This window comes from Vanessa cardui, chromosome 30 (assembly GCF_905220365.1).
Source record: "Vanessa cardui chromosome 30, ilVanCard2.1, whole genome shotgun sequence".
NCBI classification, from domain to species: Eukaryota; Metazoa; Arthropoda; class Insecta; order Lepidoptera; family Nymphalidae; genus Vanessa; species Vanessa cardui.
In genome coordinates, this window is record NC_061152.1 from 4,744,082 (window position 1) to 4,760,977 (window position 16,896).

A 16,896-nucleotide genomic window follows, 5' to 3' on the forward strand; every position below is an offset into this window, starting at 1 on the left:
TGTTTTGTTAATAATATGTATGTCGGCGCGAAACCACGAATTTAAGAAAAACTCGTGTTCAGGAATGATTATTTTAATAATTATAATAATAATTTAAAACTGTTTGATTGTTAAATTAATAATTTTTAGTGAATTTTGAAATGTTAAATTAGTCAGTTAAACAGCTGTTATGTTGAGTGAATAAGTCTACCCACCTATTTTTGTTATAAAAGATCAAGCGCCCGCCGGTATCGACAGACTTGGTCGAGCCGTCGGAGTGATCGGACCGTCTCATATTTGAATAAATCAGAGAGGATTACTTCCTGAGTTTAATTTCAAACCTCCGAGGATGGGTAAAGATCGAAACCCTGACACTCGTGACGGCAGCAGTGCTGACGTCATGTCGGACATGCTGCTCCGTTATATATATGTCAGTATATGTTATTGTTACAGTACTTACCGAATACGACCGCTCTCAACCCGATCTTGTCTCCTCGGGTCGCTTATCACGGAAATCGATGTTTCACCAACTTCGTGCCTCCTTTTATTCTTCTTCGATTTGTTATCTCTGGAAAAAAGTTACTAAATTGATATTGTTATAAAAGTAAGTAAGTGACAGCCTGCCAATTTCCCCACTGCTAAGGCTAAGGCCTCCTCTACCATTAAGGAGAGGGATTGGAACATATACACCACGCTGTTCCAGTGCGGTTTGGTGGAATGCACATGTGGCAGAATTTTGTTGAAATTAGACAATGCAGGTTTCCTCACGATGTTTTCCTTCACCGCTGAGCACGAGATAAATTATAAACACAAATTAGGCACTTATACATAGTGGTGCCTGCCTGGGTTTGAACCCGAAATCGTCGGTTAAGATGCACGCGTTCTAACCACTGGGCCATCTCAGCTCTCGATATAGTTATACGAATATATACATATAATAATACTGGTTTCCGAACGCGGTTTTATCGAGGCGTCAATTACTAAGTTGTCATAATGTTAAGAGCGCTCATTCGAATTGCCGTTGTGTTTTCATCACTACACAGTACAAAACAAAGCCGCTTACCGCTATCTGTCCCTATGCTTAGATTTTTTAAATTACGGAACGGATTATAATGCGTTTTGTTTTAATAAATAGATTGATTCATGAGGTAGGTTTATGTGTTTAATACATGAACAATATAGTACAGAAACGCACATAAAATTTAAGAGGTTTCTAATGTGATGTCGTAAATTTTTTTCGCGCTTACATTAGAAACGCTGAACCCTACTAGACAGATCAAAATAATTTACTACAGAATTGTACACCTTATGTTGTACACACAATAACCATTTTTATCCTTTATTTTTTACGAGAAACAATGGCTTTTCAACCGATTTCAAAAAGGAGGAGGTTATCAATTCGTCTGTATTTTTTTATGTTTGTTACCTCATAACTTTTAACTGGGTGGACCAATTTTGATATTTGTTTTGTTTGACAACGGCTCCAAATATAACAACAACTATAGCTACATTATATAATCGTAAATCGACTTTTAAGTAGTCTAATATTTTTCATTTCATTTTACTTTAAAAAATATGTTAAATATGCAATTCTTTTTATTACTTTTAGTGCAAATTCTATTTTTTTAAATAATGTTTTGATTGAAGTCGGTTTTTCTTTTTGTTAAAATTTTAAATTCATATTTTCGAAGATATTATAGATTTAAGGACATAGCGGTTTGTATTGCCTAACGACTGAAAAGCTGTGAACGTTGTAAGAGATTCTGTAGTATATTTAGTATCAGCATTGCACTCGTGAGAAGCCGGGGCGGATCGCTAGTAATTTATAATACAACACTAACACTTAACTACTTATATACACTTTGATTTTACTTCAAGTTTCGATAACAGCTTCGTTGACATTAGGACGCCATTTATTCGCGAATCCATAATGAATATCATAGATTATACAAGCTCTCGACCAATGAGATTTCGTGGTTTCAAGGTCAAATGTTATTTAATTGTCCTACTCAACCTGTATTTGGAATCTATACCAATATTATAAGTGTTAAAGAATTTACTCTCTAATTCCTGAAGAGATTTGATAAAATTTGTTCTGAATAAAACTGGAACTAATGAAGGACATACGCTCAGCTTTTACAAGTATCGAGCAACATCTATAAAGCAAGGGAAACCTAGCCTTGTTCCATTTGCTGTCGAAACGCTTGCCCCTTGGAGTAGTAGTGCAAAAAGCTCCATCAAAAGTATAACACCTCGCCTCATTGCCTCCACTGGTGTTAGAGCTGGTTCGTTTTTCGCCCAGAGAAATCCTGCTAGCATTCTTGCTACCATTGCACGCGGTCAATATTTATTCAGTAACTATCTTTAACTAATCTTTATTAATATTATAAATGTGAAAGTAACTCTGTCTGTCTGATGCTCATTCACGACCATACCAAAGAACCGAATTTGATGAAATCTCGTGTGAAGCAAACTAGAACTTCAAAGAAGGACATAGGGTACGTTTTAGCCTGACACATGACAATCAACAACCTAAAACGCGAGCAAAGCCACGGGCGACTGCTAGTCAAGCACATATATGACATTTGTAGATATTTTTGAAAAAACAAAACACACTCACCTGTGTTTTTTATCTCTTTCTTTCCTATCGTTAGACTTATGTTTCCGTTTCTTTTTATAAACGGATCCGCTGTTCACTTCATCGACTCTCTCCAGATGTAAGACATACAGTCGGTATATCTGTAGCAATATCACCTGAAGATATACAGATATATAAATACGACATATTAAAAAATATATATTGGGTATTTACTATCGTCATATGTTATGTTGAACTGAAATGGGGAATTAACTTTTTTATGAAAAAAAAATACAGTCGGGTAAATAGAACTGGGTGCATACACCCAAAAAACTGATCTCTGAATTTCGTGGCTGTGTGTACACCGGTTTTCATGGATACGCTACTTGGTCCCGGGTTCTATTACCGGCGGAGTCGATGTAGATTATCATTAGTTCTCTATATTGTCTTGGGTCTGAGTGTTAGTACCGTCGTTACGTCTGATTTTCCACAACACAAGTGCTTTAGCTACTCACATTGGGATCAGAGTAGTGTATGTGTTGTTGTCTCATATTTATTTATCATTTATTTTGTGGTCGGGTGCATGTATGTCGTAAAACAAAAGGTAAGCCTTCCGTAACGCGTTACGTAACAAAGCGGCCTTCCCTCCCATAAGACGTTATCGAACCATCACTATGACCATAATCAGCTTCCTGGTTCTTGGATTCCTGTACCCTGAATTGAGACATACATGCACGAAAACATCAAAATACTCACCAACGTATTCTTGCATGTGAAGAATATGTTCATGTAGTTGATGATCTTGTAATGGGCGATGATGAGGAGGCGGAAAGCTAAGAACGGCGCGTCTTGTAAAGCTATGTTCATAATAATAGCGCAGACTTCAATGGAGCAACAGCACGCCCTACTTGTGTTCCTGTGGACACACGTAATCATTAAAGAATAAAGCCCATGTCTAGAAATTATTGATACCCTAGCTGTGCTGCAACCTTGTACGCCTTTGAATATAACAAAAAAAATATCGTAGCCTAAGTCACTCCCTATTATACCAGCTATCTGCCAGTGAAAGTCCCGTCAAAATCGGTCCTGCCGTTCCAGAGTTTAGCCGGGACAAACAGACAGACAGACAAAAATTCTAAAAAAAAATTATTTTGGTATATGTACCATGTATACATACATATGAATTGAGTAAAAATGGCCTATTTTAATACGATGCGATTCAACGGGGAAATGCTGCACCATTCCACGCGGTCAAGATTTATACAGTAACAAACAACAACAACAACAACAACAGTCTGTTAATTTCCCATTGCTGGGCTAAGGCCTTCTCTCCCTTTTTAAGTAGAAGGTTCGCTGTTCCAATGCGGTTGGTGGAATACACACGTGGAAGGATTTCTTTGAAATTAGACACGCAGGCTTACTCACGATGATTTCCTTCACCGCCGATCACAAGATGAATCACAAACACAAATTAAGTATTTGAAGATTCAGTGGTGCCTGCCAGGTTTTGAACCCGCAACCATCGGATAATATCTGGGCTCCATTCGGCAATCAGCTACAGTAACATTTTTTTTATTTGTACATATTTAAGCACTTGATGATATTAATTCTTATGTTAATAAAGAAATATTGAATATGTACAAGAATAGGCGTGTTGACTTTTCTTTTTTTTATGGTATAATTTGGCGGACAAATATATGGGCCACCTGATGGTAAGTTATCACCATCACCCATAGACAATGACGCTGTAAGAAATATTAACTAATTCTTACATCGTCAATGCGCCACCAACCTTGGGAACTAATTTGTTATGTCCCTTGTGCCTGTAGATACACTGGCTCACTCACCCTTCAAACCGGAACACTATACTGAGCACTTTTATTTGGCGGTAGAATATCTGATGAGTGGGTGGTACCTACCGATACGATTTATTAATAATAATATTAGTAAGTTAAGATTTATAAAAAGTTCGTTAATAGTGTTAGACATCAAGTGAGATATGTACTATGTAATATTAATATATAACATACATTTAAGGCTGTGAAAGCGTGGCTTTTATGTGATGGTGAATGTGTTAAGATCCGTGACAAAAAAATATATCTAAGATAGACCCGATCGAAACCTATCCACGATTATTCATCGTTAAAAATAATACTATTTTAGTCGATACTATATCTCCGTAACATTCATATAATGGAGATATTTAAATATTAAATAATGAAAATCAATGATAAGTTCAACGGGCGGCCATGTTTGACATTTATGGGTGCGTTCATGAAGTGTTTTCGAAATAACAATTTCGTTCAATGCTACGGTAGTTAGTATTTTTTTTTCTATGGAATAGGTTGAATAGACAATGACGCTGTAAGAAATATTAACTATTCCTTACATCGTCACTGCGCCTCCAACCTTGGGAACTAAGATGCTATGTCCCTTGTGCCTGTAGTTACACCGGTTCACTCACCCTTCAAACCGGAACACAACTATACTGCGTACTGTTGTTTAGAGGTAGAATATCTAATGATGATAATGGTTGTATCTACCCAGGCGGGCTTACACAAAGCCCAAACCAAGAAAAGTATATTTATAATAGTATATTTATATTTGTTTATTTTTATAGACTTTACCGAGGAAATCTAGTACCTAATTTCTGAAGAAAATAATAGAATATTGGAAGCAGAAATGTTATCACAATTTAACCGAAGATGAAATTAATGTACACCGAGTAAATGTCCCGGTTCATCCATACACCAATACTTAGTATTGTTGTCGATTGTAGTGTGAGTGTCATTAATTAACATTGTATTGAAGAAAAAATGCTATGCGATTGTATTATCATTAGAAAACAATTTGTGTGAAATTTCAGTACAATCGGATGTGTGGAACTGCCTTAAAATCAGTTGTAAATGTTGATTCCATGCTAACAAGTTACATATACACTTTTGTCACGAATCTTTCTTTAATATATGTACAACTTAAATCTATATGTTTATTCGTATATAATGGTATGTATATATGTATGTTTGAAACCGGTTGTAGCAGAGACATTATATTGTTGATAAGAAATTATGTGACCAAATTTAATAAAAAAAAAATAATGAACATAATCTGTTATTTATTTTTTTAATAGATTAATTTATAAAACAATATATTAACAATTTTATTACAAATTTTATCAATATGCATTTTTAGGCTGTATGCAATGTTCCTTCTAATCACAAAACGTCAAAGAAAAAAAAAACGAAAATGTCAAAATGACAGTGACATTAATTCGAAAAATCAACAATTCCACAAAGATGTCTCCCCTTCATCCGCATGCGGTGTTTCGTGCATGTTGCATGCGTGCTCTACATACGTACATGTCAGACCTATTGGCTGTCCCGCGGGTCTTCCTGGACTTCGTGGCCGTCAGGACGACCGTGAACTGCACGAGAGACCACGACCAGATCGCCAGTGTTAGCAACACTAGGACCTTTTCCGTGGCAACTTTTTCGTCTTTGAACGAATCGAAGAACTCGATTATATCTGCTGCCGTACCTGTAATTAAATTCTATTTAAACATTCCAATATCAAAACATATGCACAGACGACCACAGAGTAAATAATAAATAAATATACAACATTACTCTGATCCCAATGTAGGTAGCTAAAGCACTTGTGTTGAGGAAAATCAGATGTAACGACGGTACCACAAAAACCCAGACCCAAGACAACTTAGAAAAAAAAATTTCTTCATCGACTCGGCCGGGAATCGAACCCGGGACTTCGGAGTGGCATACCCATGAAAGCAAGTACATACCACTCGACCAAGGAGGCCGTCGCCATAGGTAATATCTATAATGATATAAATGCGAAAGAATTTTCATCTGCTACACTGTAATATTGAAACACTTAACCGATTTTGATGATATTTTCTACGGAGAAAACTTGAACGACCTGTATTAAGCAGCAGCGCAGCAAGTATCTCAAAATATTTTAGCATACTATATTAATATATCAAAACTTACCAATATATACCAGAAGTAACTGACTAAGCTGGTCTCTGGTTAGGTCACCCTTGGGTAGTAACCATCTGCCCACGATGAGGGTCAGCATCAGGAACTGCTCTATCAAGGTCACCCACATATCCGTCGGGATCTTCGTTGCGCCAGGGATGGGAATCTCCGTCTAAAATATTCAACTTAATGACTCAAATGGACGCTTGCCCCTTGGAGTAGTGGTGCAAAAAGCATCATCAAAAGTATAACACCTCGCCTCATTGCCTCCACTGGCGACAGTTCTGGTTCGTTCGCCCAGAGTATCGGAATTGCGATTCAACGGGGAAACGCTGCTAGCATTCTTGCCACCATTCCACGCGGTCAAGATTTAGAACTAGTTTTAGTTCATATTTGTATATACTTAAGCATTTAATGTTGTTAATTCTTATGTTAATAAAAAACTTTTACACAAAAAGAATAAAGTAATCTTCGTGATAATGACAAAAGGCATGACATATTATGACTACTCTTGGTGGTAGGGCTTTGTGCAAGCCCGTCTAGGTTGGTACCACTCACTCATCAGTTATTCTACCGCCAAAAACAGTACCCAGTATTGTTGTGTTCCGGTTTGAAGGGTGAGGGAGACAGTGTAACTACAGGCACAAGGGACGTAACATCTTAGTTCCCAAGCTTGGTCGCACATTGATGATGTAAGGAATAGTTAATATTTCTTACAGCGTCATTGTCTATGTGTGATGGAGACCACTTACTATCAGGTGGCCCATATGGACGTCTACCAACATGTACCATAAAAAAAAATATATAGGGCACACATATGTAGGTGTTCTACATATGTATCATATACACAAAGTGCCAGTCTATTTCGAGGCTCTCATAATCCAATCAATTTTAAATGCACTAATTATAAACTAGAAATTATAACATACTTGCATACATTATTTCGATATGGATAGGTAATAGGTTCTGAAACGCTTAAATATTGCCAAGGATTTAGACTGCCGTATATCACTGGGTAGTGCATTCCAGAATTCGACGGTTTTTACAGTGAAAGGGTTACCGTAGGTTTGTGTCCGGCTGCAGGTATACGACACAACTTAGACGTCACATTGGCAAAATTCGTAAAACCGATCACATCCGAATTGAGTACGCTATCCCAAATTATCAATATTTATTTCTCATGTGAATATGATCTTTACACAAACGTAACAACTTGTAATATCATATGACCGAATATATTCGTCATTTTGACACGTCGATTTACAAGCACTCGCTGTTTCGGGTTGAACTGACGCGGGAATCTATAGCGACGAATAGCGTCGAATGGCGCGATAGGGAGCTGTTTCTATTGGTTGTGTAAATCGGCAGTGATCGGTCTTATTTTCATTCCATTGCATTTTCCAATGCTACATCTAAGTTGTGTCGTACTATACCTATGTATTTATAAATAAATTTCAGGACTGACCAATGAACTTGGCACCCATTTAGATCTCCCTTTTGTCGTTGAAGTCAACTACCAAGGACTATATTATAATATTGAACTTGGCTCTCATTTTACGGTTACGTTTTTAATGGGATTCATCAAACGCCTGATTCTTACCTCTATGTAGGTAATATTCGTCTTCTTCTGCAAACGGAGGTCGACCTTGTGTAGTTCCAGCAGCCATATCGCAGGCACCACCAATCCGAGATAGATAAATACCGACGGACAAAACCTGGGGACAATTTTTTTTTATTACATAGAAAATCATAATTTCGATAATTTTGAACAAGGTATTACTGTATTCGGCCTTTATATTAAAAAAAGGTTTTATTGTTTCTTTAATGATGGTGGATATTAGATACAAAGGGTTATGTAAAGTTAAATTTATTATCTGTTTTACTAATTATGATATATTACGCTTGTTGTTAGGTGGTAATGATTTATTTTTTGGTGTTTAAACATGCTTCAGGTCAAATTTTATAAAATTCTGTCGTAGTTATCAAAAGACAGGGTTAATTTCGCATTTAAAATAATAGTATAGAAATATTGTTTATAAAAATTTGCTTACAATTAAATTATTATTTATTATAATCAACAAATATAAACGCCACAATTTTATAATCAATCAAAATCAAAATATACTTTATTCAAGTAGGCTTTACATGCACTTTGGAATCAATCATAAATAGTCATTTAACAACTATATCAAGTAAAGCTACCGTCGGTTCAACAGTTACTCTTTGTGAACATTTAAAAATACAGCCATGTTAGTTAATCACAATTATATATGCATGTAACATATCCTGCCTGGAAGTCATGAAGTATTAATTCCACGCTTTCTTATCGTCTGCATAATCTTGTATTTAATAACACACATTCTTTACTGATGTATTTTTTACAAATGATTTGAATTTATCAAACAGCAAAATTAATAAATAATATTTTAACAAAAAGAAAAACCGACTTCAAACAAAACAGTATTTTAAAACAAATTAAAATGCACTAAAAAGTAATAAAATTAATTGCATATTTAACATATTTTTGAGAGTCCTCCTAGGTAAAATGAAATGAAAAATATTAGACTACTTAAAAGTCGATTTACGATTATATAACGTAGTTATAGTTATTGTTATATTTGGAGCCGGTGTCAGCCACAGGCACTCGCTTCAACAATCAAAAGAAAGAAGCGATACGAGCCTCTTGATTGACCCAGTATAATATCGTATAAAAGGTAATTTGTAAGAAACATTTCTTAAAGTATTCTCGTATTGTTTTTTGATAGGTATAGTATAGGGTTGGCTGACACCGACTCCAAATATAGCAATAATTATAACTACATTATATAATCGTAAATCGACTTTTAAGTAGTCTAATATTTTTCATTTCATTTTACCTAGGAGGACTCTCAAAAATATGTTAAATATGCAATTATTTTTATTACTTTTTAGTGCATTTTAATTTGTTTTGTTATAAGTCGGTTTTTCTTTTTGTTAAAATATTATTTATTTTTTGATTTTAAGTGAAGCTGATGTAGACTAACATTTTTTTCTTAATATGGATAGATTAAGCGTGCCGTTTATATAAATCAGAAACTACTTCAGGGACAATTTCAAAAGAAACTTTCGAATAAAGCAAAAATAGACTTTCGAAAATGCAGCTTTAATACGTCATGCGGCATAAACTACAAGGTACCACCCTCGAATGAGCTGTAATCGACCTCAGTAAAAAAACTTTGCAAAAGAGCTATTCGTATGCTATGTCGTACATCATATACATAAAATTTGATTAAAGACAGAAAGAAATTTTGCCCCAAATCGCACCCTAACTGTAAGCCGTTTAGGAGTTCCGTCAATACATAGTATATAACAAAGTCGCTTTCTCTGTCTCTATATCTTTAAAACTACGCAACGGATTTTGATGCGGTTTTTTTAATAGATAGTGTAATTCAAGGGGAAGGTTTGTGTATATAATAAATGAAGAATATAGTAAAGAATCACTGACAATTTTAGAAGTTTGCAATGTGATGTCGTAAATAAACAAATTCTTTAGTACATTTAGTATCAGTATTGCACCCGTGAGAAGTCGGGGCGGGTCGCTAGTTGATTATAATATTCGATTATGACAATTATATGAACATAACCACGTTCCGGAAGGTGATTCAAATATCCAAGTAACCCATAAATAAAAGATTCGACCGAGTATTGCTAACGTGCTCCTCGGAATTGTTCCGTTCCCTCCCGTTCCCTTAATTTGTCATTGATCCTGTGCTCAGAACCTGACCAAACTACCCTTAAAGTATATCCTTTATAATAAAAAAAGAATCATCAAAATTGGTTAACGTGATTTTGAGTTATTCACCTATTTGTCGCGCATATACATAATGCAAATTTAAGACTTATGTCGTTTTCATACGGATACCATCATCGGAAAAAAATAAAAAAAAAATGGGACCCCACGGGAAGCACTACCTTTCAAACAAAAAAAAAATTATCAAAATCGGTCCACCCAGTAAAAAGTTATGAGGTAACAAACATAAAAAAAAAAAAACAGACGAATTGATAACCTCCTCCTTTTTGAAGTCGGTTGAAAATGTCTTACTCATACGCCTTTTTTCACGATTTTTTTCGATAAGATTTAAATTTCAATCATTGCCACCAATGATATTCTAATAAACAGATATGTTATACCCATACTAAACAACAGAAAAAAGTGTGCCGCTCCGGGGACCGTTTATTTTATATTTCGTTGCAAGTAAAAAGGATAGCTTGATAAAAACAATAAGTAAAAGGGATAACTAGATGTTTTAATTACGCAAAACGTATTACTACGTAATTATGATGTATTATAACGTATTACTACGTAAAACGACTAAAGGCAAACGTCACAATTAGGACGTTTTCTAGTCTTCACTTTTTGCGCGTTAGTGACATATCTGTTTACTAGAACATCATTGATTGCCACATTTAAAAAAAAGGAAAATTAAAACCTTATTTTTTTAATTAAAATCAATTTATTTCGTTTTATTTACAAAACGAATAGGTACTTTAGGTACTCAGTGTAGTTTAATTTAACCCTAAGCTATCATGGCTCGTTCTAGTCGAGCGAGCTTTCACAAAAGATACAAATGTCAACCCTGGCCGACCTCCAATGTTTGGAGGTCATTAACACCACGGATTTTATTACGAAACTAAAGGGGAATAAATGTCTGTATATCTTTATCAACGAAACGTACGGCATTTACAAAAGTTGATAAGATATATATGTTATATATATATAAAGTCGACATGGTTAAAACGTGTGCAAATTAACCGATGATTTCAGATTCAAACCCAGGCAAGCATCACTGAATATTCGTGTGCTTAATTTGTGTTTATAATTCATTTCGTTCTCGGCTGTGAAGTAAAACATCATGAGGAAACCTACATGTGTAAAATTTCATAAATATTCTAACACATGTGTATATTCCACCAACACGCATTGAAACAGCATAGTGAATTATGTTCCAAACCCTCTCCTCACAAGGGAGAGGAGGCCATAGCCAAGCTATTGGAAATTTACAGGCTGTTGTTGTTGTACATGTATATATACTAGCAACCCGCACAGGATTCGCATTGATCTTCTTTTGTTTTTCAACTTAAATGCGAAAATTTTTTTATTTACGACATGACTTTTGAAACCTATAAAATAATCGGTATCTACTATATTGTGCATGTATTATTTACATTCAACCTTTCTCTTGAATCAATCTATCTATTAAAAAAACCGCATGATAATCTGTTCTGTAATTTTAAAGATGCATATGTAGGGACAGTATTGCGGCGGTAAGCGACTTTGCTTTATACTATGTAATGATGTAAAAAGTAGAGATCGACCAGTAATTTATACGTGATCGCGTATAATGATTGCGGCTTCAAAGCCAGGTACCAATGAATTTCAATGTGCTTGCAAAATAAGCTCGAAATAATCTCCGCAAAATGGAGAGATCTTAGCAGCGGTGGGAAATTTTCAAGATTACTTTATGAATTATAGAATACTAGTAGTAGCCTGCTGGTTTGCTCGAGTTTTAGGGTGTTGGTTGTAATTTGTTTGGCAAATAGAAGGCCAAGTCCTATCGTGGAGTTCATGTTTGCTTCATAACAAATTTCATGAAATTCGGTTCAGCGGTTTGGTTGTGAAAGTATGACAGACTGACAGAGTTACTTTCACACATATAATATTAATAGAGATATATTGAAAATTTAATCAATCAAATTAAATCATTGTAAAATTATAGACATCGTTAGATTATAATCTATCTCTCGAGATTGTGAATTGTCGGAAGATTATGGACGTTTGTTCAACTTACATTGAAGCGTATATAAATACGATAGCTCATAATATTTCGTTTAGTTTACTTGGTGGTAGGGCTATGTGCAAGCCCGTCTGGGTAGGTACCACCCACTCATCGGTTATTCTACCGCCTAACAGTACTGTTGCGTTCCGGTTTGAAGAGTGAGTGAACCAGTGTAACTGCAGGCACAAGGGACGTAACATCTTAGTTCCCAAGGTTGGTGGCGCATTGACGATGTAAGGAATAGTTAATATTTCTTACAGCGTCATTGGCTATGGGTGATGGAGACCACTTACCATCGGGTGGCCCATATGCTCGTCCGCCAACTTCCATAGATTATAAACTATCGAATAATAATGCATTGAATTGTAAGCGGTAAATCATCCGCTTATTTGCACTTTAATTTTACCAAAATTCCGATGACAGTTTCGTTCGTTTCAAAGCGTTACTTCTCGCAAATCCGCAGTGAATATCACAGATTAATCAAACTGTCGACCAATGAAATCGCGTCAAATCGCTGTCAAATGTTTATTTAACTTTTTTCCTCTTGTAAGCATGGACTATATATGTCGTTGAAAGCTATTTTCATTAAAAGAAGCTTATATGATTATTACAGTAGTGGGTGAACGCGGTGACGTCACGGAATGTTAAAGTCACGAGGATGGAGTCGTGTTGGAGAGTAAGGGGACTGGATAACGACACTTGCGTTTGAGTAACTGACCAGCCCACACCCCCAAGGCGAAGCTGTCGGTTTAGATACTTAAGAACCAAGTTGTAAATCCGTAATAAAACTTCTGTCGCTATGCCGCGTGTTATTTTAATTCATCGTGATGCACCCCGTACCACCGAACACAGAAAAGGACAATTCTACCGCTCAGCCATCGCTGCCGCCGATGTATATATTAGTGTAGTTAGGTGTGACTCACCCTAGAACGTTTTCTAAGGGATGATTCCTAATTAAGGGTGTGTTTACATGACGGCCGGAAGAACCATTAGAACGCCGACGAACATTAGCGATACAAGGATTATTAGGGGATGATTGAGTTGTTTTTTTTTTAAATTCCACACGTAAAGGCAGTCTGCAAATGTTATCAATACTACGATAATGAGTAGGATGCTTTATGTAGTAAAAAGTAAAGAAACAGCCCGTAAATATCCCACTGCTGGGCTAAGGCCTCCTCTCCTATTGAGCAGAGGGTTTTGGAACATATGTTCCAATGCTGGTGGAATGCACATGTGGCAGAATTTCGATGAAATTAGACACATGCAGGCTTCCTCACGATGTTTTCCTTCACCGCCGAGCACGAGATGAATTATAAACACAAATAAGCACATATAGTGGTGCTTGTCTGGGTTTGAACCCGAAATCATCGGCTTTACATATTGGTATGGCCTAAAATATTACTTACTATTCATACTTTGCATACTATTCATATTAATCTGTGGTATTCATTGTGGATTTTCGATAATAGGCTTTTTGAACGTCAAAGAAGCCGTTACACTAGCTTTGGAGGTTAAATTAAAGTGTATATAACAATGATGTTGTAGTAAACAGATATGTCATTAACGCGCAAAAAGTGAAGACTAGAAAACGTTCTAATTGGGACGCTTGCCTTTAGTTGTTTTACATACGTTATAATACATCATAATTACGTAGTAATACGTTTTGCGTAATTAAAACATCTAGTTATCCCTTTTACTTATTGTTTTTAACAAGCTATCCTTTTTACTTTTAACGAAATTTAAAAATAAACTAAAATATACGGTCCCCGGCGCGGCACACTTTTTTCTGTTGTTTAGTATGGATATAACATATCTGTTTATTAGAATATCATTGGTATATAAGTATATAGTTAAGTGTAATAATGTTGTATTATAAGTAAAGATATATTAATCAAGAACTGATATTAGTGCAAAATCTAGCTGAGTTATTAAAAAATCTCATGAAATACATAAATCTTATTAATTGAAAATGATAGTTATTTTAACTGTCATGTTGAAAATTACTTAAGTCGCCATTTTGAAATAAATCATATTTTAAATTAATTTAAATCTTTCCTGAGGTTTTTTTTTCTAGAACAATATTCCGCAGATATTTTAAACTTTATGATAAGTTGTGATAAATAAGGCATACCCGATTGAATATTAAACTCATTTTAAAGTTTATATTTATGCTTATTGTTAATGAGACATACCACAGACAACGTATTGGTTTTATTAAATTGTCTTTGAAATATAAATTCGTTCAATGATCATATTTTTTAGGTAAATCATCTTTCAATTTATAACGAAATAACTATGTAGACGTAAATGCTTTATTTAAATAAGAAAACTCCATTTTAAATACTATATTTAAACTTTACAAAAATAGCACTAATAAATTTAATCGAAAAACGAAACTTTAAAATAAAAATCTGTGTAATCGGTTATAATACTCACAAATATATACCAATTGATACTTTTACGTATTTACCATAAAATAATAAAATATATAGAACTATTTTTGTCTCAGAAAATCAAACAATATTTTACTAAATGTAATGTAAAAAAAATGAAAATATTTTATAATCGTCGGTATTGAAATAATATTTTTTTACGGATCCCTTATGATATGTTTATGATACGCCCTAGAATGGTTGTGAAGGGTCGAATGACAATCGTTCCTTGTAAAAACTACTGACCCGCCGAATGTAGGTTAGCGTAGAACTTGGAAGAAAATCACACTTATTATAATAAAAAATAAAGATAATCTGTTAAACCAATATACGACCTACATAAATGTATACGCAACGCGTTTCGAAGAAAGTTTTAGTGTATGCAATTATTAAAAAAGTACCGTCACTTCAAAGTTTTATTAACCGACTTCAAAAAAAGGAGTGTTCTCAATTTGACCGTATAATTTTTTCTATGTTTGTTCGCCAATTACTTCGCCATTTATGAACCGATTTTGATGATTTTTTTTTTAGTTAGAAAGAAGATACTCCTGACATGGTACCATGATGATGCCCGTGGCTGACACCGACTCCAAATATAGCAATAATTATAACTATTATACATTATATAATCGTAAATCGACTTTTAAGTAGTCTATTTTTTTTCATTTCGTTTTACTTAGGAGGACTAAAAATATGTTGAATACGTTATTACTTTATTACTAGTTAGTGCATATTTATTTGTTTTAAAATAGTATTTTGTTTGAAGTCGGTTTTTCTTTTTGTTGTCTTTAAATCAGACTATTAAGTGTTGACTATATATTGTGATAATTGTTCATTTAATGTTCACATTCAAAATAAGTCATATTATGTTTAAATTGATAAGTTCTTGATAATTATAAATGTAAATACGTATTAATATTATATTTTAGACATAGTAATTATAAATTAACTTGTATTGTTTTTATTTATATTTTATTATTTTCTGTGAAAAAAGGATATGTATTTTGGCGGGTTTTTACATAAAGGCACATTCGGGGGAAATAAAAATGGCGTCCTTTTTTATGTGATCACAATGACAAATATAATTTACGAATTTATAAATTATTGACTTTTTAATGAATATTAAAGTATATTAAGCAGGAAAAGGGAAAATGCAGTCTTCTTTCATAATATATTGAAACTATTTATTTTTCCGTATGTTATTTTTTATATACATATGAAAAATATTAAAAAATCTTGTGCTGTGTACCTTACAGTAACGGATTATTAAAATATTTTGCGTTTCGTATTATTTACATACTACCTGTAAAAAAATAAACGATTAACTCAAATTCTTAATACACTTTTTAATTGTTATTAAATTGAATTTATACAAATGTTTCATATTCAACACCCCAAAAAAGCACATTTTGTTTTTGGGTGTTAAAATAAATTGTTAAAAAATAGGCATTTTAATTATTATCATTATTAGTTTTTAATTCGTAAGTAATGAAATAAATAATAATGCGGTATGTAAATATTTAAACAAAATCATGCATTGGCGTGACAAACATTTAAACTCAGACGCATCAGAAACATGATACTTCTAACATTGAAAAATTTGCAACCAATCAAAATTTAACATTTAATTTTTTCTTATTATTTAAAAAAAACACATAAGGGTCAGTTCACACTCACCATTTCCACTCCTGGTTCTCTTTAATCGTCAATGTGAAGACACCTTCGAATATTAAAAGCAAAATCGGCGAAGCCAAATACCAATACTCCAAACTGTCTTTGAATACGGTCACTTGCCAGATCGCAATGATCCCATGACACGCGAACACGAGACGGGTGATGACAGCCTTAATAGTGGCCAGAACCTTCCCTATGTTGGCCATTGTGATTTATTATCACTCTATTGACTATGACGCCATTGCCTGAATCAGTTTATTATTTAATTTTTCCACGAATAAAACTATTGTGTTATAGGATTTCTTTAATTTGTAGTGTTCTATTCATTATAATTCAATTTAAAACATATTGAATAATAAAAAATAGCAATTTTATTTTTATACGTTTTTGCTATTAATAATGATCAGGCGCTAAAATTACCT

The 16,896-nt window shown here is 34.1% G+C and overlaps 1 protein-coding gene across 1 annotated transcript; it reads right to left on the reverse strand.

The window, feature by feature from the left end:
- Positions 1-435: 435 nt before the first annotated feature.
- LOC124542134 (transmembrane protein 26) lies at positions 436-16,680 on the reverse strand. Its single transcript, XM_047120069.1, has 7 exons — positions 16,478-16,680; positions 8,153-8,267; positions 6,565-6,724; positions 5,926-6,094; positions 3,314-3,512; positions 2,600-2,733; positions 436-547 (listed from the first exon to the last, which is right to left on the reverse strand). The coding sequence occupies exons 1-7, from the start codon at positions 16,678-16,680 to the stop codon at positions 436-438; spliced, it is 1,092 nt and encodes a 363-aa protein (XP_046976025.1).
- Between the last annotated feature and the right edge of the window lie 216 nt (positions 16,681-16,896).

Bases quoted from the DNA above. Each gene is read 5' to 3' on its own strand.
- LOC124542134 (XM_047120069.1), bottom strand. From the start codon at position 16,680: ATGGCCAACATAGGGAAGGTTCTGGCCACTATTAAGGCTGTCATCACC. The intron at 6,725-8,152 runs GTAAGAATCAGG...TGAATATTTTAG, and splicing joins CGAATATTACCTACATAGAG to ACGGAGATTCCCATCCCTGG. The intron at 2,734-3,313 runs GTGAGTATTTTG...GTATATCTTCAG, and splicing joins TCACATGCAAGAATACGTTG to GTGATATTGCTACAGATATA.